The sequence below is a fragment of the Centropristis striata genome, chromosome 23 (assembly GCF_030273125.1).
Source record: "Centropristis striata isolate RG_2023a ecotype Rhode Island chromosome 23, C.striata_1.0, whole genome shotgun sequence".
Lineage (NCBI taxonomy): Eukaryota > Metazoa > Chordata > Actinopteri > Perciformes > Serranidae > Centropristis > Centropristis striata.
Window position 1 is genome coordinate 12269787 of NC_081539.1, and position 27842 is coordinate 12297628.

The following is a 27842-nucleotide window of genomic DNA, read 5'->3' on the forward strand; positions in this document are numbered from 1 at the left end:
TGCCTCGTATATACTGTAACATGCACAAGATCTAAACATAAACAATACTGAGGAGGAAGTGGTACACAGTGGAGTTCTTCTCATGAAAATGAAGGTGTATTGCTTGTTTTGAAGCCTATAGCTCTTTTATTACTTTGATGTGCCACTATGTTTGATCTTGACTGTCACATCATTTTAAATTAATATAATTTTAATGTTGCTTATTTATTGCGAGAGGATCTAAAATCTAAATCTATCATCTAAAATCACCTATTCTTAAAAATATGTGCTTTATTTTTCAGCTCAAAGTGCTTTGCAAGAAGGAAACTACATGCACCAAGTGCCACGCATGAAAATAGACATAGGATGGAAATAACAAACACAAGGAAAAAAAAAACAGGGAGTTAATTAATGTAAAATAAGATCATACAAGAAAAAAAAACATGAAAATAATATGTACAATGTATAACATATAATGAAAAATAAAATTCACTGAAAAATATGAATAATTATAATCATATGTTAAAAAATAAATATAAAATAATAATAACTAATGATAATTAAAACCACCAGGTCTGAGTATATTGTGTCTGTCATTCATTTCCATGCAGTTTTTCAATTATTTATGCTACAGTTTACAAGTACAAGAAGATTACTGTTACTTTACAACATGTACAGTATATTCTGTCACCAAACTGGCGACTGGGCTTGTTTGTCAATGCGTGTTATTAAGCAGTAGATGGCAGTGTTGAGCTAGGAGTGTGAGAGGTCCTGAGAAGATTTGAGCTTGGTATGGTCCTCTGCTCCTCAACAGTTTACAATGAGAGAATCCACTCCCCCCACATATCCCTTTTTCTTGTGGCAATTCATCACATACATGTATATGTAGATGGTCCTAGATTTAATTAATAGTGGAAAAACTTAGATTGAGATCCAAAGGTCTCAAGTTACTGGTCAAAATACCCAAAAAAAGAAAAAGAAGAACAACAAAATTCACAACAAAAAATCATGAATCCCACAACCTCTACTTGTAATTGTTTCACATAACTGTATTATATTTTTTACATTTCAATTATTTTAATTTATCTAGCAAACTATCTCACCAAATTAAACAATTCTAAGGCTTCTTATGTGTCTGTATTTTACTTCATATCTTAATGATCCTAATTTGCTTTTCAAATTATTTTCTATAATCGTAAAGGTTTTTTTTTTGGCTTCTGTTGTTTTTTATAATGCTATTTTCTTTTCTGTTAATAAATCTCTCTTTGTTTTCTTCTTCCTTCTCTGTTTTTGTAAACACGACTCATCATCATTGGGAATGAGGGTTGCCCCTCAATGATCTCTTGAGTATAAATAAAGGTTAAAAAACAACAACAATATGACATATTTGATGCTAACTGGCCCAATTTTGACGTCATCTGTTTTAAAGTATGACTGTTACTGCTAAACTAGTTTAAACATATGACAATGCTTTTATTTGTGTATTAAAATGCAATTACCCATCTTTTACTATTATTTTAATACATGTTTCGATTGATTAACTGATGGAATTCACTATGTCTGCTTCTCCATCAGTTAAACTAATTTGACTCCATGTGAGCCAAATAAAGTCTTCTGTCTACTTGTAAAATGTTACAGAAACCAAAACGACATCACTATCCATTTGGTTAAGGAGCTTCCTAATGAAAAAGAAGGAAACTTTTCCCCCCTCATGTCTCTCTTGCTGTAATTAAATTAGACTAACAGGCAGCACATGGTTGGTCACCTAATCAGATGCCTCAAAATGTGACCACTCGGTGCTGTCCCGCTCAAGTTCACTGTGCAGCATCAGTCAGCCACAGAGACCAAGATGTTTCCCCTTTACCTTCAATCGCGGTGAGTCACTTACAATTTCGAAACAGAGACTAGACACCACTCGGTTAAAACCATATACTGGAGGGATACAAGTCAAAGATTACTCTTCTCGGTTTCTATTAGTGTCCCATATGATGGTGCTGTTGTTCTACAGTGCTCAGTTAGACTACGGAAGTTACTTTTCATTATTCACATATCTGTTTATGGCGTTTTATGCAACTGATATGAAATACTCTAGCGAACTGCAAAGATATTAGAGTAAAAATATGTGTGTCATTGCTAAGGCAAAAGTATGCAAGGCAAACAATTGAATCAGAGCCCAAAAATCTAATATATAATAGGCAATAAACCAATCAAAAGCATATAAATAAAACATTGGCAAACATGAGCAGTTGACAGATGCATTTTAAATTAACTGTTGTAATAGGAAGGTGCGGAAATACAAACATTTGCATATATTTACTTGAGTTGTGTGTACAGATATTGTTGCTATGTTCCTATCTAATTAACGCCTTACAGAGCCATGCATAGTCATGTATATGTGACATATATTGAAGTGAATGGTAAACCTCAGGAAATGTATTTTGCAATGGAGCTTATAAGTTAATGACTTCGATAACTTTTAAATCCCTTTTTTTGTTGTTGCAACTTTCATGGCACAAATGTGTGTTTGTGGCTGTATATGTGTTGCCAGTTAATGTCTGTCTTGGCCTCAGTCTTTATGTAGGCCTCACTGCTGTAAACTGCTATAGCCGACTAATAGCAGAGGTATTGCTGCACTGGTGGGATAGTGTCCCTAGAGGGCACAATAATCTTTGTTTACTCAGGTATATTTTTTCACCTAGCAGACTACTGATGTTTTCTGAATATTTTAGGTGGATGTTCAACATTTTTATAAAAAGGAGGTCGGTGCAAACTATTTAATATCAGAATGAATTCACTTTCATGTGTTTTGAAGGTAATGAGAAGGGGAGTATTTATATATATTAATTGTAGAGTTGATTTTATTTTGGGGAAAAGTCCACATTCACATGAAGAGATGGATGGACTCCAATGTGCAAGATTAAAAACAAACAGACAAACAAACAAAAAACTGGTTTAATTGGCCTTTAAGTGTTTTGCCAACCTCTTATAAGAAAAAACAAACATGCAAAGACATATTCATGCAGAAATAGAGATGTGTTATTCAGTGTCTATTTCATCAGATAAATAATGCTATATGTTATTTTAAATCTGTATCACTTTTTATTTATTACTTATTTATTTATATTTTCTATTATTATTATTATTATTTTAACTTACCACTGCTGTAGGCAGATTTCTATGTATATACTTTAAAAAAGGTTGTGGATACCTGGGAACATGCAAGACTAAAAACAAACAAACAAACAAAAGAAAAAACTGGTTCAAGAAACAAAATATACAGAGCGATATAGGCCTAAATGCAGTGATGGAAATACGTTATTCATTTTCCATTGCATCAGATAAATTATGCTGATGTGTCATTTGAATCACTATCACTTTTTTATTATTATTCATTTTTTAAAACTTACCCTTGGTGGGAATAGATTTGTGCATATACAATTAGTCCTTAAAAATGGTTGCAGATACATGGGAACCTTAAAGAGTAAAAACAAACAAACAAACAAACAAACAAAGGAAAACACAGGTTCTATTGTTATTTAAGTGTTTTTCCAACCTCTTATGAGATATCAAGAAGCAAAATATGCAGATATGTAAATGTATACATAGAGATTTAGTTTCCAGTTCATTAAATCAATTTACTATGGTTATTTTGAAAGTAAATTTTAGCAAGCTGGCTTTAAAAATAGAGCAATCACCAATAAGAGTCTGCATCTGACTCTTTGGTGCATGTGAAATATATTCTGTCTCGTTAAAACTGGCACTTATTCACTCAATAGTATCACATGAGCACAAATGGAAACAGATGGAAAATAGTCTACTATATAACCAAGTCAGCAGCAGCCCCGCACAATAAACTGATCCGAGGTCAGTTTTGACTGTATGTATCAATACAAACACTGAAGGAAATTAAGAAAAACTGATCTGAGGTCGGTGTTCCGATAATTCCGCGTCCCGACAAACCAATCAGCTGACAGCCGCATGACAGGCAGGCCTCGCGCATGCGCAGTTGCACACTTTTGGTATCAGGAATATGGCAGCGTCCTGAGCCCTGTTGAGGGGGAATACGGCGTAACTGAGCTCCTTCAGCACCAGAGTGGGAAAACTGAGCAGCACCGACCGCACTCAGAGGAGGGTGGGGGGCTGAGGGACGGCTACGATTAATACCCGTTAGCGAATTTACAGGTAAAAGCACCCGCCACCACCTGCCACTTCCTTCAAGCCATCTTCTTCCATGTTTGCTTGATTGAACCCCGCTGCTAATGCGACTAGCTAGCTCCTTAGCTTGTGGCTAACCCAACATTAGCCTGCCACAGCCCCTATTTTGCATTTGGCAAACAAACGCTGATAGCACAAGTGTCTGGTTTGTCTGTTATTCTAGTTAGTAGCAGCGGCAGCAGCGTCGACATCGCTAAAACTGTGCTGTCGTGCTTGTTTTTAGCCGGATAGTGAACCGTGTAGGCCCGCTGCAATGAACCAGAGTTTGAATAAGCGCTTGAGATGCAGGTAACGTTAATGCTGCTTGTCATGGATTTACTTGACAGATCGGGAGACAGTGCATATCCTGAAATAGCCTTAAAAATCACCGTTTTACCACACGTTGTGTGACTTCTACCTGCATGTCTCTAAATTTGCTATTTTATAACATTTTTGCAAGCAAGTGGTTCATGGTCCATGAAGTGGACCGCAAAGTTCCCGTCTTGGCAGAGAGATTGCTTCATGTAATTGGCAAATATAGGGAAGATATTGCAACACGTCTTCTGTGCAGAAAAAGGCTTTCAAGAGGAAAACCACATTGCAGAAACCAGTATGATATTCACGTTGTGTTGCTGGCTATGTCAAGGATATTTGATCAAATTGATAGATTATTCTAAAGGTCCAGATATGTGTTTTATTTGTTACAGCGTGTTTTATTGTTGTCAGCCCAGGTATTGTTATAGCTTTATGATCGACTGGATATGTTAAAAAAGAATTTGTTGGCCTCATATAATGATGTAATGGCAGGTGATCATTTGACCCTTGTACCCACACTGATGCTACAGCAGCTTTTCTTTATATTTTACAAAAGAAGACATGTGATTCCCCCAACAGCTGTGACAGAAAACAGGAGCTAAACAAGCAGAGCAAATGAGCTATTTACACAGAATTAAGTAGTAACTGTTGTGACACTTACATTATGACCTGTAGCTGTAGTCTAATTAGTGGGTAATTAACAGTTGACAGTCAGTTTTCGGGTGTTCAGGTCTCATTTAGAGGTTTGGTACAATCCTATTAGCAGGTTGAAGCCAGCACCAGTGTATGCTGTAGGGACTGTCACAGCTGTGTTAGCAATGAGAAAAAGCTGTGTTTGTTGATATTTCTGAAAAGTTGTGAGACCTGTCTGGAGCAAGTTATCATGTAAATGTTGCTTTTGCTTCGGGGATAGTTAAATTTATAATTACTTCACTGTCCTCCTTTTTACTTTTTTTAACTGTCAAGGATCCCCCAGGGATATTCTGCTGTCGATCTGCATACAAGCAGGAAGAGGTAGGAGTGGTAATCACATGACACAAGCCTGGAATATGCCTTTTTTCCCACTCTTCACAGCTCTCTCAACCAAGTAACATAATAAAAAACTGCACTGCCCTCTGCAGCAGCAAAGAGCAAGCTGTGCACTGCTTGCTGCTGCTAACATCTCCTATTGTGCATTCAATCAGCGCCCCACTTTGGGTTGGATTCATTATGCAGCTCCATGAATGCGTGTTTGAAAAAAAAACTGTTGATGCAAAACTTGGCTCTGGACTGCTCCTTGCACCTTTGTTTCTCCAACACAGGCATCAATTATTGAGACGCCGTCTCAAAGCTATTTTTCAAAAGTCCTCGTCCAGTATTGTGGCACCTTATATTTCCGGCCCTCTCTCAGCACCAGACAATTGGCCCCTTGGTGAATGGTGGATATCATTTTGGGGCTATTTTTCTGTCTCATGCTTCAGTCACACACTGAAATGGAGAGGAAGGAAAACGGGAGTCAGATTTTTCCAGGATCCTGGCAAAGTGCTGACACAGGTTCCCCTTGTCACAGTGCAGCCGCCAGCAAATTACTGCTCTAACGATAGGAGAGGCAGTTATTCCCTCAATTTGCTCTATTCTGGTCTGTCTTTGATGCCTTTGTCTGTAATTTCTTTGGGACAGTCTGTCACAAATCCTACCGATCCTGTGTGCTAGTTGGAAAAGAAAACTCCTCGGATTTAATGACAAGAACATGGATCCTAGTTAATCTATTGCCCAGGTTTGTGGGCGTCTGGCTGTCTTAAATGTAAATTACAAGGACTTTCATTCAAATAATACACTGGGCCAAAACACTAAGACGTGGCCTAACCCCTGTTTATCTAAAGTGATCAATAGGCCACACTGGCTCTGCACCAGACTGTATTGACACATGCTCAGCTGGTGCACTGTTGTGTTTTTTGTGTGTGTCTATGGTATCAGACTGGAATGAAAGACCTTTACTTCATCTCTTATTTGCTGAGCAGGTTGTATTCCAAGACATATTCTTTTTTCAGGCGGAGCCTGTGAGAACACACACACACACACAAAGGAGAGCGTGAGGATGTCAAAGAGCGGTTTATAATAAATTAGAAGTCATGTGCTACCAGCTGCACCGATGCTATGGCTCATAGCTGAGCTAATCAGCCTGTCACGGAGCGATGGACTTCTCTCTGTCGCTGGATAATCACTGTTTACTCGGTATTAGTTCTGTAGCTGAGGGAGTGTCTGGTGGGAGTCTCTTCCTTCAAGCTGTAAAATGTTGAATGACTGTGTGAAGTGTGGGTTGCAGTATGTTGGAATGTGTGCTACTGTGCATACACTTGATGTAGTAATGACTTGTCAATTGGAAGATTATTTGGTGACTTCTTTTGGAGATGACATTAACAGGTATGTCATGTAACTTTTCCACTTTAAGATGTCTGAAAAGAGGTAATGTTATATTATTATATTGTGTAGTTATGTACTTACGTGTGCATCCATCAGCATTGTGACTGCCTGAAACTGTCATAAACTGACTTTCAAGTTTTAAGCCACATTTTTAAGATGCACTCGATTTTGGTCATATGTAGCTCTGTATCTTAACCGGATAAAGTCATTAGATGCCTGGATCTTAAATTATTAGATAAACAAGCTGAGTGAACGTTCGCTGCAGTTGGACTCACAGCCCCTCCAGGACGACCTGTGTCCGCCCAAACAGCGCCTGAGAGACACTGATTAAACTTTTAATTTACCCATTTTAATCACGTGGGCAGTTTATTTTGGAGAGCAAGAGACCTCTGGGGATAATTCAGCTCCCGGTAAAAACCTCCTGAACACTGAAGGAATCCTAACCGAGAGTGCAATGACTCAGTTGTGGTGAAGACAGCAACTCCCATGATTCTATGCTACTTTGTGACATCCCCATACTCTCTGCTTTGTTATTGTTTTGATTGAGAGAGAAGCAGCTCTTGTGTAATTAAAGATATAACACTTTCTCTCAAAGTAAGCTATTGCATCTATTTATTTTCTGGAGCCTTCTCTGTGTTGAAAATGCTTTTTTTTTTTCATCGTCATAATAACTTGTTTTCTGCCTTCTAGGTCCTGTGAAAAGATGAATGTCGTCAAAGAAAACAAAGACCTGGCCTGTTTCTACACCACCAAACACTCCTGGAGGGGAAAGTAAGACCTGCAACTCGTTTTATAACCTCACCGATAAGATTTCAGGGCTGGTGGCATTGTCCTCCACACCTTCTTTGTGTTGGTTTAAAAGGCAACATTAACTCTTCCCTTAATCACCTTGTAAAGAGAAAATCCTGAAAGCCTGACTCAGTGCTTCCATTGTTGTCGACTTCCTTATCTTAGGGGCTAGGAGGTCTGCAGACCACCGTCAGCAGTCACTCATCAGCACTAATGACGTGTGTTTTGTGGAGCTGCACTGTCTTATGAAAATGCAACCCAAAGAGACAGAAACTGGCAGTGAACGCAGCACAAAACTGGTCCAAAGCAAGATGATATTCATGGAGTGACATTCATGTATTGCATGGGAACAAAAACACTGCTTTACAGATATTATTCTTTCTCCTTCTTTATTCTCTAATATTTCAATGAAAGAAACAGTAGGTGGCGATAATAAATAGAATGAACTGTTTCTTATGAAGACGTATTACAGTGGGGATAAGATATCCTAAACCTAGCACAGTACAGATATTTTGGTACAGCAGTTGTCACAACATCCACTCAATGTAAGACCTTCAACACCATTTCCAACTCTGTAAATATGTCTTTTTTTCATTTGCAATATCTTTTTATAAATATAACAAAGCTGATATTTTTGTGTACTAGGTTTAATTTTTAACATTTTTCCCTTACTTAGAACAGGAACTAAACTCTCGTGTACAGTATGTGTCAGGGGAAGCTGTTGTTATTTTTAACACATTTTAAGCTACTGACATAAGAATTAGGGATGGGAATAATTAATCGATGATCGATTTAATGGTTGTTAAGAATTTGGTCGATCACGTGGAATTTTTAATTGATCTGTGTATTTTTTTATTTTTATCTATGACTCAATACTCATTAAACTGAAACATGGCCAATCGTTCAGTTCTGCGGCTGTACGTTAATAAGCCAAAGAGAATTAAGTTGGATAAAGCTACAGTTTGCAAACTGAAAGTTGCAATTATAAATTATAAAACACACAGAAATACAAGAGTATTAATTTGAGCAAAACTAGCTTACTGTATTAAACCTTGCTAGCATGAATTACTGAGCTTAATTTTATCCAAAACTTATTCAAACACAAAACACACTTAAATATGCAAGCTTACTGTGAAAAGTAATCTCATGCCTTTGGGGGCTAAAACATAAAACATTGAACTCCTTGAAGTTATCTACAGTTATATACAGTTTAATCTCACTTAGTTAGTGAGTTAGTTTTATGATCGACAGGAAGTCTCTTTTGTCCTTTCAAAATAAAAGCGTCCGTTATCAAAAAAGGCTTTTGCATAGTACTGTATATATATCTCTTATTTTGCCCATATATGCATGTTTTTATACATACTGGGGTATTTATAAAAACATAGCGATTAACTGATTGTTAACGTTATAGATACCTGAGTTGGCAGGTTTCTTCCAACCACCCATCCCTAATAAGAATAGATGTGAAGTTGTACAGTACATTACAGGGGAATGAGGCCAACATACTGTATCTTTGCTGTAAACATATTGTATGTCTAAATGTCTCACTGTCCCCAATCATCTAGTGCATATGGTATCTGCTTTCATTTTATAGATTATAGTTAAATTACACGCCTGAGCCAAGAAAGGCCTAATACTATATAAGATATGATGCAGCTGGTGGCCCTTAAAGCTTCAGGATGGACATGTTTCAGTTTGAGCAGTGAGTCGGTGGGATCACATTACCAATACCTGCTTTCTAAATGTCTCTGTGCCATTAAGGCCGGCCATCGACTTTGGTAACTTAAGCAGGGCTGCAGAGCATTAGCCATCATCAGAGCTTCATCCCGCTAATGCTTCCTGAAGTGTCCGTCAGAGGCAAGTGTTGATGTATGTGCGGTGGACACAGTGGAGGCCGATACCCCTTTTCAGAGCGACACAGTGGTGCAGTTTAAGCTCCTGTTGATGGTTGATCAATGGGTTGTCAGCTGTGTTGAATGTGGGTCACCCGCTTTGGTGAACAGAGAGGTTTATCACAGATTTAATCTTAATTGATTGATAACATTTCAGGCCATTATGCTGACTGAAAGACAGGGAAAGTACAGGACATTATGACTGAAGAGGCATCCATGAGAGAGCGAGTGAGCAGAGGGAAATAAAAATGAAACTTTATTTATTGCCTGTGTCATCTAATTCTGTTGTTTCCAGTGAAGCATATCTACAGTTGTAGACATAACTGTAAAAATGCTCACAGACGGATATTAACTTTTTACAGCAGCCTCATGAATGGGCAAAGCAGTTCAGTAGATCTGTGTCTTCTGGCTGTCTACTGAATGAAAAGAGCACAACTCAAACAGAGCTTTAATAAGCCAACAGAGAAAGAAAGAGAAAGAAGCCGTCATCATGTCACATAGCACATAGAACACTTAGAACATGGCATTCTAACTGTATTTTTCTGCCACAGTGACACACTAAGACAACATACCTGTTAGCCAAAGCAAACTGATAACTGATCTTTTAAACAGGAAGCTGTTTCAGGAGGCTAAAGGATCATCTCAGACTTAAACAGTTAGACTTGGACTTAGACTGCGCTTTATTGATTATTTATTTGGGATGACTCCCTCAAGGAAATTGAAGTTCCAGTAGCATACAAATGCAATCGACAGTAAACATAAAACAATACACAATTAAAGTAAAGTTGCTGTGTCACAGATGAGAGCTGTGAATACAGACTTTGCTCCCTAAAGTAAACTTTAATTAGACTCAACTGTGATTAGCGTGCAGCTTTGGCCATATATAAAAAGTGCTTATGTCATGTGAATTGTGATAATGCTAGACCGTATTCAGCATCGATTGATGAGCCATCTTCTCTAAGACCTGTACTTGTGTAAAGGATATTTTATCCTGAGTGCAGATATAAAAGGGTCCAGTTTAACTAAACTGAGACTCTGCTCCTAGTCGTAAGTTTAGCAGAACTGTATTTTTGTCAAATGTTGAATATATGGCAGATTGGCCAGCAGACGGGGAGTTTATTTGTCATCTGTTCTGCAGGGAGTTGAAGGGAAGAAAAAAAGCCATGATGATATTTTGTTGGTTTATAGTCCTACTAATTAGTATCCTTATGTGTTTAAAACAAGTGTTTTTTAAAGTGCTGTCCACACCAAGAACGACAACTATAAATGTAACTAAAAATATATAGTGAAATCATTCTAATTCAAGTGGCTAGCGAAGTCCATACCACAACTAAAACGACAACAGCAATGAATGATATGGTTCGGTTTGAGGAATGATAGGAACACTGACAGTCAATTAAAATCCATCTGAATTCACACTTATAACTCTTAATAATAATAATAATAATAATAATAAATGGAATGTAACAAAGTGTGCTGATGCTGAAAAACACACAGCACCACAGTTGTGTGGCAGCAGCAACATTTCAACTGTTTTCTTATCCCTGTTATTTATATTCCTAATAAAAGATTAATGATTGGGGCAGCACAGTGGTATAGTGGTTAGCACTCTCACCTCACAGCAAGAAGCTCCCCTGTGTGGAGTTTGCATGTTTTCCTCCGGGTCCTCTGGCTTCCTCCCACAGTCCAAAGACATGCAGCTTAGTTTAAAATGGTGACTCTAAATTGCCCGTAGGAGTGAATGAGAGATAGGTCTCCATGTGTCTGCCCTGGGATAGTCTGGCGACCTGTCCAGGGTGTACAAGTCTCTCGCCCAATGTCGGCCGGGACCCCCTGCGACCCGAGTTCTGATAAGCAGTTAAGGAGAATGGAAAGATGGAAGATTAAGGATAGACAAAAAGCTGTATTAAGTCCTTTGTATCTGCCATTTCTAATTAGAGACAGACAATCACGCTCTCATTTACACTTACAGGAAATTTAGAGTCACTAATTAAACCTAAGTGCATGTTTTTGGACTGTTGGAGGAAGCCGGAGTACCTGGTGAGAACCAAAGATGACAAACTCCACACAGAAGAGTCGCAGGCCGGAGTCGAACCGGCGACCCTATTGCTGTGAGGCAAGAGTGCTAACCACTACACCGCCGTGCATCCCAACTACCCCTTTGGTATTAATGGTATTAAGAGAACATGATTTGATGAAATGAAGAAGACGAGGGACATGCGGGGCTCAGAAACAGCTGCATGTGCTTGGTGCAACTTATCTACAGGACATTATCGTTCATTGGTGTGGATGTTCACATTGTTATAGTTATCACTGTAGTTATCAATCTTGGTGTGGACAGCCCTGTGGTGTTTGAGGTTGTACTGTAACATAATTGAATTAGTTAAAATCACTGGATGTCTGAGAGACTGATTACCCTCTGATCCTGCCTCAGACACTTTTCTGCTATGGTTTCAATAGGTCTTAACTGAAATACTTTTGCTTCATTGTAGCAGCATTTTCCCTCTTTCTGTGCCCATGATCATGTTTAATGCAGGTCTTGTGACTGTAGCTTGTAGAGAATATTAGATTTGTCTGTGTGTGTGTGTGTGTGTCTGTCTGTGTGTGTGTGTGTGTGTGTGTGTGTGTCCTCCTAATCAAGGGCATTTCCATGGTTTTTCATACAAATTAATTGTCTGCGTTTTCTGCCTCATTCAATGGTTTTCAAGTGCAGCACTTCTCACAATCTCCTTTGAATCTTCTTTGAATGCCTTAATATTTTTTTTATGTTGTTCCTCAGTAATAAGGAAATTACAAATGGTCAAGCTGTATTTTTCACTCGCTCGTTTCACACACCAGTACATAGGATGTGCTGAAATTATTATTTGTTTCTTTTAATATACAGTATATATTAAAGTATTTTCAGTTGTTCAGAGTGTTTTTCTCGCTCGAATTCAGCTCTCTTTCCACCGCTCTCTGAAATCTGTTGTTTGTTGACTCTTAAATAGGGGATTATGTTGAGCTGTCCTTGCTTTTTATGTAGTCAAGCAAATCTTCAGTCGTTTTTGTGAGAAAAGTTGTTGAAAGAGGAGAGGCAGTTGTTAAGAGGATTTAGTCAGATACAGGAAGTTGCTTAATGTGATACATTATGAAACTCCTCAAGTGGAAGGAAAAGCTCTAAAGACGTGCTGTACAGTACTCACTGAATGAAGATTAACATTTTACTTATCAAAAGTTATATCTGTGGTGTAAACTTAACCTTCAAAGATTGTTTATAGTTCTGTTTTCTTCTAATTTTGTTCTTTTATGGAGGAGATAAATGATGATAACACTTTTTTTGCCCATTACAAATGGCACAGTAATTACATTTAGGTTTTGGTGAATGTTTATCTACAAACATGACATGCTTTCATTCATTACAGTCTTGTTTGCTCTTTATTTATGTGAAACAAACATAATAATGTAATCAGATGTGGCTCTTGTGTAACAAAAGGGAGTTTCAAGTCGGTGCCTGGTTGATTTTCATATCTTTTGTAGGGATGAAAATCAGAACCACAACAGCAGCAGAGCTGTAAAATGACAAAGCAGTATTGTTAAGTCAACGTGATTTGTGCATGCAAAAACACTGGTTTGGTTATTAAAATTCTTAGGGTTGCCATGTATCATAATAAAGATACAAATTGACTACAGCAAATTCCCTTCGGTCTCATCCCACCGTCTCACATGCAGGCATTCATGTATTTTAGGTGGATTAGGCCTCTTGGTCTATAGAAAAACCTGCAGCTCCTCGTCTATACTTATCACTGCATCACTTGGCTGTGGAGTTGGTTCAAGAGTCACTTGCAAGTGCATTTCATCTTATACTATAATGAGCATTTCTTAGCCAGAAAATCAGCCTGTTTTTAGCTTTCTGGCTATATTTCATAGGAATGTTTCCTCGTGATTATCTTTATGCTGTTATGCATGCTTTTTATTATGTCTAAAATTGAACTCTGCATATTTAAAATTGGATTGTTTGTAGTGTATGGAAAAGAGAGAAAGAGGTTATTAACCACACAAACTGAAGTAACTGTAACAACACAATAGGGCTGGGTATCGTTTAAAAATGATCAGCACTAATAACAGTCTTAAAGTTATACGATAACAGTAAGTATCTCATTAAATACCCCTTTTTTTCAATCATTTGAATGGACACATTAAGTTGCATAATATGCCAATTTCGCTCCTCCCCATTCCAAATAATTTTTTACACAAAAACATTTATTTTAATTTATTAACTAACTGTGCAAAACTGTACATTGCCATACTTTTAAACGTGTTGGTGGCATCTCGACACACTGAACTGCCAACTCTGCGCTCCACTTCACATCACATTAAATGGGGTTACTAGAGTATCAAATTTATGAATTGTTTGGGTAGAAGTTTTTAATTGGTATTTGGCTACTGTAGTCAATATCTTAATGGTATTGAGTGCAGATACCCATCCCTACAACACTTACTTATTCTCAAACTGCTCACATATATGTCAAATTTCAAAAACCTCTTTAATAAAAAATAAATAAATGTGGTATTGTTACAAAGGAAGAGATGTCCAGTTAAAATGAAAGATGATGTATTGTCAGCTTTACAAACAACACACAGCCAGTGAGGGATGGATATTGCCTTTGTACTAAGATAGAAACAAGGGGGAGGAAATCAGCCCACAGAGAATGAATAATTAACCAAGTTCGTGCTGACACCCAGTTAAGCCATCCACTTAGCACCAAGGTCAGGACATGTGGAGAGACGGCACCCTAAGATCACAACAGAGACCTGGTCTCAGACTTTGTGGCCCAAAATGACAGAAACCGAGAAAGGTGACCTCAGAGTCAGGACAGAATGAATACATTGGTACGGGCTTTCTAATGGGGAAGGAAGCAACACAAAAAGGACGTGACATTTGTATAATTGTGAAAAAGGAAGGAGTGACTGTGGGATGTGCCTGGACATAATATTCCACTCCGGCCTTGCCTCAGGCCACTGCCTGACCTGTCTGTTTATGTTAGTCATGTGCTCTGTGTACATGTCCGAATGCATTATGCGGAAGTAACCTCTCATTTTGACTTCCTTTTACTCCGTTTTTTTGATAGTATGAGCTGGTAACTTTACTACACCCATTAATGTTTTTCATCCGTAATGAGGATGTGCAAGAAAGAAAAGCACCTAGTCAGCATGTTCACCGTGCAGACTAATAGTTCTATGGAAGTGCTAAAAGAACATGCTGTACATGGATCAACACTTGCATTTAACACTCCCAAAATCTAAAGACCTCACCAAACCTTAGTCTTTATATAACCAAAATCCTCAAATGACCCATTTTGAAATCAAACAGCAGGCAGAATGTTATGAATTGGGTAAAAATGCCAAATGAAACTGTTGGCAAACCACACAGCAATCACACACAGACAGACGTGCCTGCCTACACACACACACACACACACACACACACACACACACACACACACACACACACACACACACACACACACACACACACGTTCACTCAGCGTAACATGCAGAGAAATTGGCAAAATTGAATTTCACACTTCCTTCCAACTGTGTGAGAAAGCCCCACTGTCACAACGGTTACGATGAATTGGTTTTAGTTGTCTTTGAGTTGAAGAGTGACTCATTAACAAACTGCCAACGTACAATAAGCTCTGACCTTTCATTTAAAGTCACTGAGAGGCTGAATGTGGTAATTTTGGTAATTATTCAGAAATCACAGATTTTTCTTCCCATCAGAAAGTCCTTTCTTTTTCCTTTTTTGGCTTTGTCAGTGATAGAGATACAGTGTAAAAGGGCTCCGAACCGGATTCGAACCCCGGCCCACTGTGTGCAAGAACTAAGCCTTAATCGCATGCGCTCTCACAGTGAGCTACAGGGAAGCCTCCTTTTCTGCCTTTTCTGATGGCCAAATTAAGCTCTATGTTCTATCAAAGCCACCAGACTCCTTTGTCAAAAACAGTCATTTTTATCTTTCAGAACACTGATGTTGTTGATCTACCACTTCTTCAGTTGGTTCATCTTTTTGTGGTATTGTGTGACTTTGGTGATTCCAAACTCACCCTTTAAAACACCAAAGTTACACAATAACACCAACAAATGAATCAATTGAGGTAGCAGTAGTCCTGAGTTCATCTTGGTAAAATGACTGTTTTTGTCAATGGAGGCTGGTGGCTTTAAGAGAGCACATACTACAGCTTCAGTTCCCCATCAGAAAGGGCTGTGGGGAAAATATTTTATATATGGTGTAAACTGCCTGATTCTCCAAACTTGGGGGTTCAACTGCCATCTACTATCTACTGGACTTCAGATAAGTTCCTAATATAGCCCCACTTCAATCTATCCCTTTTTAATGACTAGAAGTCTGGCTATCTCAGCCCTGAAAGTGGCAGTTAGTAATATTTTCTCCTCATCTTCTCACCCCGTCTATGCATTATCTCAACCATTACCTCATAAAATGTCTGGAAACTGACATAATAAACCTGTGTGTGGGTGATATCATCAGTTCACTGCGCCTCAGTGATGTCACCTGTCCTTGACTCATTATTTTCTTACACAGGGCTACAAATGGACCCTTTTCCTCTCACACCACCCTGCAGACGTATTGGAGGGTTTATTTACGAGATATATGTGACACACTGGAAATCTTGAGATAACAAGTTGTCTGTTAGCTTTGCTTCTGCTTACCCCTACATGTTTGAAAAACCGCCACACATTCGGCCTTTTTCCCACATTCACTGCTAATGTTATGTGACCGCATCTGCTGTTGTAGGTGTCGCTGCCGCGTGTGGTGGTTGGCGATGGGTAGGCTGTGTTTCTGACTCATCTCATCTCTGTGTTCCAGGTACAAGCGAGTCTTCTCAGTGGGGACGCATGGCATCACCACTTACAACCCCACCACGCTAGAAGTAACAAATCAGGTCAGTGTGTGTGGTGCCTGTCGAGCAGGAGCTCCAGTGTCATTCAGGAGCTTTTTCTTTGCTGTGGCTATCAGTGCTGCACAGGCGCCTGTGGGAGGTGCCCTTCTTTGATCCATCTGACTATTGAGAATCCATTTGAAGCACATTGCTCTTGTGCTAAAAGCTGAAACGCAGTATTTTTAACTTCTTGTGCTCAGCCTTTAAATACACTGAGCTTTGAGCACTGCTGTGAACATGCAACAGCATGTCTTCACACCGATTAGAACATGAAGCCTGCTGTAATCAATACCCATTAGACATGAAACCTCACTCATAAAGCCCCTCAGTCAAGAAAACGGCTGAACAGAAAATAGCATCGTGATTGTTTTAAAGGAACATCGGAAACACATGTTTAGCTTTTATAGACAGTATATAAATAAGTTTATTTCTTGGGTTATTCATTCAAGTTTTTTATTGTAGTGTGCACAACCACTGCATTTGTTTATTGTTAATACAGCCCTATAATGCCAGGCTTTTTCTTTTTCTGTGTTTTATTTTTAAGTAAATTACCACATAGAAAGATATATCATTTTTAAAAGGATACTGAAGCAAATTGCTCTATTTCTGATTCACTACTTTATTATAGTTCATATTGGACCTCTCCAAATCTTAAAGGTTTTGAGAAAAAGAAGAGTGGACCAAAATCCCTCCTGAGATGTGCGCAAACCGGGTGACCAACTACAAGAAATGTCTGACCTCTGTGCTTGCCAACAAGTCATGTTTTGTTAGGGGATCAAATACTTTCTGGATATTTTTTGGAATATTCTGTCTCTCACTGTTAAAATAAACCTACCATTAAAATTACTGACCGTTCATTTATGTAGTACAGGATCTGAATACTTCTTCCACCACTGGTGTTGGTAAAGCAGACTGTATGAAGTTTTAAAAAAAGTGACATCAGTACTGACCAGGGCCAGTAAAAAACCTTTTCTCATGTTCATACAGCTTATATCTGTCTATAACATTGTGTTTATCTCTGTGTTTTTGCCCCCAGTGGCCTTATGGGGACATCTGTGGCATCGGCCCGGTAGGAAAAGGTCAGGGAACAGAGTTCAACCTCACATTCCGCAAAGGCAGTGGCAAGAAGTCTGAAACGCTCAAGTTCTCAACAGAGCACCGGACAGAGCTGCTCACAGAAGCACTGGTGAGGACAAACACTCACTCACGATGACTAAACACCCTGCATAAACATCTTCATTAAAGGGGTCTCAGAGGGGGTGTTTGATGTGGCGTGCACATTCTTTCTAGCTGTGTCATAGCTGCACATTTTGCTGTGTCGTCTTAAAAGAATCGCAGCAAAGTCACTTAACTTACGATGGACTGTCCGGGATTGCAGTGTTTGCAAGACCCTTCGACCCGCTGTGTGTGTTTATCACAAACGTGAATCAGCAGATGGTTTGTAGCTGTGAAGAAATCAACTAATTATGCTGACGTGTTATGAAACAGTAAGGAGGAGGGTGATGGGTGTTTCCCCATAGAACTCATTAAATCTATTTGTAATTCTGCAATGAAGACAACACTTCACAAAGGGTTGATTTAACAGCCATCTGTGTTAGTTGGCTCTCAAATATAATACCTTTGCTGCTTTATTTTTCTCATTCACAGAGATTCAGAACAGAGTTTTCAGAGGGAAAAATAACTGGCAGGGTAAGTACTGAGATGTATAATCTATTTGAGGGTATTTTTGCCACTGTTGTGACACAAAAATAAATGTCTTACAACACACTTACAGCGGTACAACTGCTACAAGCACCACTGGAGTGACACACGGAAGCCAGTGAGTTTAGAGGTGACACCGGGCGGAATCGACCAGATCGACCCGCACACCAACCGGGTTGTGTGTTCCTACGACTACCGCAACGTTGAGGGCTTCGTCGAGGTCTCTGATTACCAGGGAGGGTTCTGCATCCTTTATGGAGGCTTCAGCAGGCTGGTGTGTATTCATAGAGTTTCTGTCTGTTTGGTTCAGTGTGTATGCTAGGTGTGGTTTTAACACCCCCCCCCCTCATCGCATCTTTCCCTCAGCATCTGTTTGCCTCGGAGCAACGCGATGACATCATCCGCTGCGCCATAGAGCATGCTGGGAACTTCATCGGAATTACTCTACGACTGAGGAAGGAGGCGTTGACCTTCGAGGACTTTGTGACGGACAGGTTGGGGAAGTACAGCTCAGACGAGAGCATCACTTCACTGGCCGAGTTCGTGGTGCAGAAGATCACCCCTCGACACCCGGTTAGTCCTCTCCTTGTTCCTCACAGTGCTGTATGGTCGGGGTTCTCAAAGTGGGATCCACCGAACTCCCTGAACAGTTGGTTACAACTTCGGTAGCAGCAGTTTCATTTTCTTATTTAATAAGAGACACTTTTTATTCTAAACTTTTTTCCCCTTTACAGTAGCAGTTCACAAAGTCATGTTAACTTGCATACATTTGCAGAATGATCTATCTGTTTAGCTTGTGACAATGTATGATATAATGACATATTAAATGAACTGAAAGAAGGCCAATTCAAGGAAATAGGCTTTTCCACTTCTTCCATATTTTTTCACTTCTTCCATATTTTTCTCAGATTAAGTTTCCTGAAGCCTCATGCAGAAGGTGATTTTTATTTTTTCCATTACAAAAATGTAATAAATGATACCATGCCAGTCCTCTAAAGATGGAGTGTCTCGCTTAAGCAATTATATTGTAATTTGCAATTGCAGCGATAAGGTAGAAGTATTTTGTTTTAATATTTGTGGATGTTGTATGTAAAAGCCTAAAAAAGACCCCTTTTTTTTAAGACTACGACAGCTTCAGAAAGTTATCAACACATCTATTACTCCTTAAAAAGTCAATGATAATGTACAATGATGTATATTTAAGTCTTAAATGTGGTAAATACAGTTAATAGAAAGTTTTAAGCTTTGCACCACACACGTGTTTCTTTGCTCTGCAAAGCAATTTCTTGCATAAAGAGCTGAATAACTAACAAATTGCTTTACTATTAATCTAGTATGCATATGCATGCATCTTATCAAATGATGCTTTATAATGTCACATACTTTGATGAATTAGATGGTAATTACATTTTATTTGCAGTCAGAAGCAAGAAACCTAAAAGAATCCACTGTGTCAGTGTCTGCTTCTGCTCTGAAGTTGTATGAAGTAATGTATATTTAATCGGTAGCTTTATCATCTTTCCATAGGAGCCTGTTAAGCGTATCCTGTGCCTGACAGAGACATGTCTAGTGGAGAGAGACCCGGCCTCGTACAACATAGTCACCATCAAACCTTTTGGAGAGGTGAGCACTCAGAAGCTACAGTGACATCAAGTGATAAATAATTCAGGCTGAAACATTTACACTTAAAATAATTTTGTTCTGTCTTTCTTTCTGTCCCGTGTAGATAAATGTTCATTAACTTTCTGTCTTTGTTATATTATGTATGAGCTGCATCACTGTTAAGTTAACAGCCTGGATGGAAGCACTTGAGTTTGTGTGACATGAGTAAACGCTCCCCTCCCCCTTCCCCTCCCTCTTTTTTTATTTCTCACACTCTGTCCTCTCTCATCTCCCTTCAGGTATTTGCTCTCATCTGTGACGTAGACAACCCTCAGGTGTTTACAGTCGAATTCATCAGAGGTCAGATCAGAAAGTTCTCCTCCACAGAAAGGTACACACCCTGAACACACCTATCTTTATGTACGTAGTGACACTTCAGGCCCCATGGGTTTATTCTTTTTTTTTTTTTCTGTACCATTTTTCTGACCTTATTTACAAGGTGAGACATTTGGTAATTTGCATGGGTTTGCTGCATAGCCGTAACTCTGTCCTCACTGTTTGTCCTCCATAACACAGATCATTTGTAATGCATTTAGCTGAGACTGTTGTGTGCGTTTGTGCATCTGCAGGGACTCCCTGCTAGCCAGTCTACTTGATGGAGTCCGTGCATCAGGCAACAGGGATGTGTGCGTCAAGATGGCCCCCACGCAGCGAGGCCAGAGGTGGGGCCTACTGAGCATGCCCGTGGATGAGGAGGTCGAGAGTTTGCATCTCAAATTCCTGGCAGCACCTCCTAGTGAGTCTGAGCCTTTCTTCTCATGAGATTCACAAACCTGAATTATTGGGTTTTATATCATTTATCTGAAATTGGATTAGATGTAGATTTTAATTTAAATGGTTCCGACTGTAGTATCCACTCTAATTGTGTTTTTAAGCCACACTAGCAGCAGGGCTCTGTATCTACCTTTGGATGATGAATCCTCAGTTGCACTTTGTGTTTAGTGCTAATGAGCAAATGGCATGCTGACCTCTTTAACTAACATTATAAATCTAATACCTGCTGTTGCTACCTCCTACCTTGCGTTTGAATGGTAATTGTGCGCATGCTAATCTTAGCATTTACATAAAAACCCCATCGTGACAAGCCCCAGTTTGTGGTTCTGATATATCACCATTACATGCAGGCACAGAGTCGAGCTTAGACTATTGGAAAAACCGATACCCAGCAACTTTTCTAACTTTTCTATCTGTTGTCAGAACGTTTTTGTAAGACACAAACAACATATTTACACAGTATTTTGTTTTAAAATCTAAAATCTAAATGAAACATTAATATATCAAAGTAACTGATGATTAAAGTGTAGGAGCCGTATCTTGCTTTTTTGATTGATTATTTTGTGTTTAATTAGTTTTGTCTTGTTGCCATGGTTTCGGGTCACGTGAGCACCATAGTTGGCAGCTGACAAGTAGGTTATATCAGAGTCTGCTTCACCTGCGAGAGAGAGGCGAGTCTAGGTAGCTGTGATTTTTAGTTGACCGCTTTTTGTTATCACCTTTGTCCATGATCTGCTCATGATAGACGTTCGCCATTGAGTGTACACATTCAACATCATACATGTGTGTAAAGCCGATGTTTATACTTCAAACTTCTCTGGACTCAGTGTGCTTCCTTGCTGGAGCAGCAGCAGCAGCGCGTCAAACAAATACACAGGAAAGCTGCCATAAAAAGATTTTTGTTTGTGGTTCAGGTTGTGCAAATTCAGCATCAAGGACATATGTCCTTTCCAGCTTCCAGCATTGTTTCGATAATGAAAATGTTTTTATATTTTTTCAACCAGGTGCTTCAAAGAGTTTTCAAGGGTTCTGGAAATTAGTTTTCTCACAGACCACTTGAATAACAACATGCTCAAAATGTAATTCTTTCCCAATGACGGCCTTCCCCAGCAAGGACAGTGTTGCAAGAGACTCTTAGTCTATTCAAGTTGATAATAATTCTTTATAACTGTTCAATTTCTCTTTCCTTTGCTTAGATGGAAACTTTGCAGATGCAGTGTTCAGATTCAACGCCAACATCTCCTACAGTGGAGTTCTGCATGCAGTAACCCAAGATGTAAGTGTTTTCACCTTATGTCTATGACTTATGTAGCTGTGGTTCAGTTGGTAGAGCGGTCACCCACTGATTGGAAGTTGGTTTGATCCCTGACCACGGCAGCAAAATACTGAACCCCAACTTGCTCCTAATGCTCCGTTCATTGGAATGAATGAATTCCTGATGGCCCGAGGCACCATCTAGGGTAGCCTCGGCAAAGACTAGAAAGTGACATAAAACTGCAGCCCATTTAACATTTATCTATTAGAAGCTGGATGAAAAACTTACAGAGAAAGTTATTAATGAATGGAACTTAGTTCAATAAACAATTTCTCTTTGCAGCGTACAAGCAACATTCCAAGAGGAGAAATTAGGCTCACAATTTGTTTATTTTGGGTCTTGCTTACCTGCAAAAACACTCAGGACTGTAAAGTAGTTCACTGTGTTCTTTTGTATTTTTCTACATTTGTTGTACTGTTTAGTAAAAAATGTTTTTATATTATTCTACGTTCATCTTATTTAAATTGCTTTGTTATTTATTCTAAAAACAATATAAAAAATCATGATAATAATCAAGATTGTACGATATGAAAAAATAAATCATTTTTTGCCATATCGCCCAGCCCTAATGTTGGATTCACCTCTCTGTTTCTCTTCAGGGTCTTTTCTCCGAGAACAAGGAGAAGCTCATTAACAACGCCATCCTGGCTCTCCTGCCGCTGGATGCCGAGCTGCCAGCTCTCAACACTGAGCTGGAGAGCCATTTCCAAGCCATTCGACGCTTGGTCGCCTCCAAGGCTGGCTTCCAGGCTTTCACCCAGCTGCCTAAGTAAGAACGCAGCAGTTATCCCACTTCACCTTCCTGCCTTTGTTTCTTTAAAGTGTTTCTTTTTGTTGAGCTGCTGGTAACAGGCATGCTCTGTCATTCCAAGGTCTGGTCAAGGGTCTGGAGGCACAGATGCAACGTAAATATGAATCCATACATCTCAGTCTGCCCTTTCGCCTGTCTCTGTTTCTTATCCTCGCTCTAAGTCTTTCTTAGCTGTCTGTCGATCAGCCTCCTCCTCTTTTATCTTTGCTCTGCTTTCATCTCAGGCTTTTAGACAGGCACTACAGAAGGGAGGTTATGTCACTTCGCCGTGTTCAGTCGAGCTGTCTGCCCCGATTTGTCTTGACCTTCCTCTCTCGACATCTCATACTCTTTATTTTGTGCCTCCATCTCTCTCCCAGTATCTGCTTTGCCCATTCTATCCTTTAGATTTCTATACATCACAATATTTAAGAACCCTGTAGCCTTTCTGGGTCACTGAGATGTATGAGAGGAACTGTATTTACTGTTTATTATTTGTTCCTGTGAAGCAATTGAGAATTGGTTTTCCTGAATGATTCATTGCCAGAGTAGCTTGGTGTTTCCCCCACACAACCGCAAGAAACAGATCACTATAGATATTCAAATATTGTTACGCTTCGTAGTTCTGTAGATGTGACGCTCTCCGAGCAAAAGAAACAACAAGCCACTTCTGGAGCAATGAATTCCTTGTGTATCCAACCCCAGACCTCTTTTAAACAATACAGCATTTGTATGTTTTTATATTCGGTTGTGCTTCCGTTCTTTATGATCCTCGGCTTTTTCACCGCATGCTCGTTTTGTTGGTAAATCTGTCAATGTGTGTTTGTGTGTTCCAGGTTCAGGGAAAAGTTGGGAGTGAAGACGGTAAAAGCTTTAAAAAGAAACAACAACGGTGTGACACATGCTGCTGTAGACATGCTCTGTGCCCTGATGTGTGTAAGTGTCACATAAATATCCAGACATCAGCCCATGCATACATAAATATATCAACCATTTCTGATTTCTGAGATCTGAGATTTCTTTCATGTTTCTCTGCAGCCGATGCACGATGACTATGACCTGCGGCAGGAGCAGCTGAACAAGGCCTCTCTGCTGTCCTCCAAGAAGTTCCTGGAAAACCTTCTGGAAAAATTCATCACTAATGTGGTACATTTCTTTTTACTGTCAGCAAGCTTGATGCAATATAGGGAAATTATGAAGTTTTAGCACTAAAGTCGTGCAGGACAGTGTCATAAACCTCCTCATGTTTATTGAATGCCTAAAAGTATATACATATATGTGACTAAGAAATAAATGTGACTAAGAAATAAATACTGAAATAAATAAACAAGGCAATAAATAAATGTAATTTTTGCAATTAACTACTTTAATTAATTTCAGGAGACTTTTATTTCACCATCTAAATGTATTTATTTCAGGGAGATTTTATTTCCGCATAATTCCTCATAAATAAATGTGTTAAATAAAAGTTGCCTACAATAAGTAAATGTGGCATTTAAAAATAATAATCCCCTGAAATAAGTGTGGATTTTATAAATAAAAGTCCCCTAAAAATATGTAGAATTATGAAAAAAAGAAGTTGCCTGAAATAGATATATTGGGCAATACATATATAAATTAATAGAATGTATACTGTATACTTTGATTAATTTCAAGGGACTTTTATTTAACCGTTAATGGATAAATAATAGTCCCCTCAAATAAATAAATGTGGAATTTTTTAATAAAATGCCCTAAAAAATATGATTAATTATGAAATAAAAGTCCTCTGAAATAAAAAAAAAAATAGAATTATGACAAAAAATCCCCTGAAATACATAAATGTTTAATTTAAAAATAACAATCCTCTGAAATAAAATAAAAAGCTGACTCTTTTTTTTTTTTTTTTTTTAAATAAAGGTCCCCAGAAAAAAAATGGAATTATGGAAAAGTCTTCCAATGTCTTCTGAAATAAATACATGTAGAATTATGAAAAAACATACATTTATAAATGTATTTACTCCCATTCATTTCAGGATTCATTTCATATACTTTATTTATTTAATATTGAGTATTAAAATTAAAGTATTAGCTTAAATATTAAATTGCATTCCATTTTGTATCCAAAGTCTAAGCTTTTCTTTCCTTTTTCTCTTGTTTCTCAGGACCACGGGACAGGAGCTTTGGTCATCAGCTCCTTACTGGACTTCTTGACCTTTGCCCTCTGCGCCCCGTACAGTGAAACCACAGAGGGGCAGCAGTTTGACATGCTGCTGGAGATGGTTGCCTCTGATGGACGCACCTTGTTCAAACTCTTCCAGGTACATGACTTGTGTGAATAAACCCTAATTATAATAGTGATATGACTGTTTTAAAGTCAGTAGATGCTTGTGTCTTGAACTATGTTATCCCTGTCTTTAGCATCCCTCTATGGCAATCGTGAAGGGAGCAGGTCTGGTGATGAAAGCCATTATTGAGGTAAGCTTCATTAAACAGTGTTTAATGATCAGGTTGTCTCTGTGTTTATGCTTTACGACAATAACCAAAATGTGTTTGTTTAAAATTAGGAGGGAGATAAGGAAATAGCCACCAAAATGCAGGACCTGGCCCTGAGTGAAGGGGCTCTTCCGAGGCATCTGCATACGTCCCTGTTCACCATCAGCGCTGACCAACGGATGCTCACTAACAGGTCACACTCACACACAAAGATTTAGTCACTTTGGGTTTGTTGGTTCCAGTTCCTAGTAGGGATGGGAATAATTAATCGATGATCGATTAATGGTCGTTTAGGAATTTGGTCGATCACATGGAATTTTTAATTGATCTGTGTATTTTTTTTATTTTATTTTATCTCTGACTGCGTATCAATATCACTGAACTGAAACACGGCCAATCGTTCAGTTCTGCGGCCGTACGTCAATAAGCCAATGAGCTGAGACATAAAGTTGGATAAAGCTACAGTTTGCAAACTGAAAGTTGCAATAACAATTATAAAACACAGCGAAACACTTAAATATGCAAGATTACTGTGAAAACTAACCTCATGCCTCTTCGGGGGCTAAAACATAAAACATTGAACTGATGTTATCTTTACAGTTTAATCTCACTTGAGTTAGCTTAACGATCAACAGGTAGTCTCTTTTCGTCCTTTCAAAATAATAGCATCCGTTATCAAAACAGGCTTTTGCCCATATGCATGTTTTTATTCATACTGGTGCATGTATAAAAACATAACGATTAATTGATTAATTGATCGTTAATGTTATAGATGCTCGAGTTGGCAGGTTTCTTCCAAACGCCAATCCCAGTTCCTAGTGAAGTTTAGCACTTCACTAATACTCTGAACCAGAGAATCATAAATTGAATCTAAAAATAGACCAATCTTCAGTTTCTACAGTGGTTAGACTAGATGTGCTCTCTTGCAAACCGCTAACAAATGTTGTAACAGTCACTAGTGCACGTGTGACATCTTGCACAAAACCACAATTTTTTTAAAGCACCAAGCCACGGTCAATAAACAACAAGCACATTTTTTTGTATTCACCCCACCCAGGGTTTAAACAACGGACTCACTTTTGAAACACAGCAAAAATCAGCCTGCAGGCCTTCGGAAGACTAAATATAGATACTAGGCAGCCATGAATCGTTAGTAATAATAATAATAATAATAATAAAAAAATATTGCCATGCTAAATATTGTGATATGCATGTTATGGGGAAAATGGGAGGTGTGATTTGGGGTGGAGTATTTTTTTTGTCAAATAGGTGGAATTACTATAGGTGACGGTATGATAATTTATACATTTATTTATCTTATTTATTCTTAAATTCTCCTGTTTGACATTGTTATTTATTTATTTATGTATTCATTATTTTTGGCCTTACTGTATTTTTATTTGCTCAATCAGATGATTCTGTCGCTTTTCTGATATCTTTGTCTTTATGTATGTTTTGATATTTTATGTTAAGAAAAACAGGAAAAGCATCACCCTGTTCAGATACTTCTGTGAATAATACTTCACAATAACAATATTTAAAACAAATTGAGATGAGAAGACTGCTATTATGCAGTGGACACATGGCTGTAATGTCTCAGCTACTTACCTGATACTTTTCTTTCTCAGGCAGCTGAGTCGTCACCTGGTGGGACTCTGGACGGCAGAAAACCCTGTTGCCATGAACCTCCTGAAAAGGATACTGGTAACCCCATTTTAGACTTACAGAAATATTTGATGTCTGTCCAATACTCATAACAGAAGCTATTAGTTTAATGTGATACAGGCAAAGTACTCCAGGATGTAAGCCAAAGCCTTTCTCTGGCAGCTGAAGCACCGTGTTTAACCCCTTTCACTTTGTCCACTCTCAGCCAACAGGCCTGCTGGCTTACCTGGACAGCCCCGACGCAGTCCCAGAGAAAGATATGGACCGAATGCACATCCGTGACAACTTGAAAATCGCCACGGTATCTTGAGAAACACGTCACATTTGTACATTTTTGCAGAGTAAGATAAAATAAGATATTCCTTTATTGATCCCCCATGGGGGAAATTCAGGTGTTGCAGCAGCACAAATACAGAGTAAAAACAGAATAGGGTAATAAAATAGAACAATAACAATAAAATAGAATGAAGATAAAAAAATATATAAATATAATATAAATAAAAAACCAAGACCAAACTAAGAAATATACAAAAAAGCTCAATATCAAAGTGCAGTCTATAATCGTTGTTTTGCATTTGTTTCCCACAGGACCAGCTCAATCGAAACAAGGTGCCAGAGTGGCAGCGGATAGCCGGCAAAGCAGCCAAAGAGGTGGAGAAGTTTGCCAAGGAGAAGGCCGATCTGGTGTTGATGCACTGGAGGGATAAAATGGGCATAGCCCAGAAGGAGGTGAGGATACATTTCTCTTTGCAAAGATCCTGAATAGCTGATTTCTCTGTTTTCTATCAGACAAGCTACTGCTTCTGCTGCTGACTGTCTGCTCAGGTGTCTCTGACTGTTGCGCCTCCTGCTGAAGCTGAACAGTACTGCAGAGGCAAACTCAGTAACACACTTTTTCAGCTGCTGCTGTTGTTTTGCATGCAGAGCGCTGCCAGCTCTGATGCTGC

The 27842-nt window shown here is 38.7% G+C and overlaps 1 protein-coding gene across 4 annotated transcripts in view; it reads left to right on the forward strand.

Moving 5' to 3' along the window:
- Nucleotides 1-4043: 4043 nt before the first annotated feature.
- LOC131961804 (dnaJ homolog subfamily C member 13) overlaps nucleotides 4044-27842 on the forward strand; it is a 46898-nt gene continuing 23099 nt past the window's right edge. For 2 of the 4 annotated variants that reach the window (XM_059326697.1, XM_059326698.1), the window contains exons 1-20: nucleotides 4045-4161; nucleotides 7582-7662; nucleotides 16441-16516; nucleotides 17550-17699; nucleotides 18161-18202; nucleotides 18288-18488; nucleotides 18581-18787; nucleotides 19742-19837; nucleotides 20116-20207; nucleotides 20446-20612; nucleotides 21847-21926; nucleotides 22565-22734; nucleotides 23592-23691; nucleotides 23794-23901; nucleotides 24900-25055; nucleotides 25156-25212; nucleotides 25302-25423; nucleotides 26859-26934; nucleotides 27101-27196; nucleotides 27484-27624. In XM_059326697.1, coding sequence (XP_059182680.1) covers nucleotides 7595-7662; nucleotides 16441-16516; nucleotides 17550-17699; nucleotides 18161-18202; nucleotides 18288-18488; nucleotides 18581-18787; nucleotides 19742-19837; nucleotides 20116-20207; nucleotides 20446-20612; nucleotides 21847-21926; nucleotides 22565-22734; nucleotides 23592-23691; nucleotides 23794-23901; nucleotides 24900-25055; nucleotides 25156-25212; nucleotides 25302-25423; nucleotides 26859-26934; nucleotides 27101-27196; nucleotides 27484-27624 — 2205 coding nt within the window. In that variant the 5' untranslated portion in view covers nucleotides 4045-4161; nucleotides 7582-7594. Of the gene's footprint in view, nucleotides 4162-5454; nucleotides 5503-7581; nucleotides 7663-16440; nucleotides 16517-17549; nucleotides 17700-18160; nucleotides 18203-18287; nucleotides 18489-18580; nucleotides 18788-19741; nucleotides 19838-20115; nucleotides 20208-20445; nucleotides 20613-21846; nucleotides 21927-22564; nucleotides 22735-22837; nucleotides 22871-23591; nucleotides 23692-23793; nucleotides 23902-24899; nucleotides 25056-25155; nucleotides 25213-25301; nucleotides 25424-26858; nucleotides 26935-27100; nucleotides 27197-27483; nucleotides 27625-27842 lie in introns of all 4 variants that reach the window. The other 2 variants (XM_059326695.1, XM_059326696.1) reach the window with 2 other exon arrangements.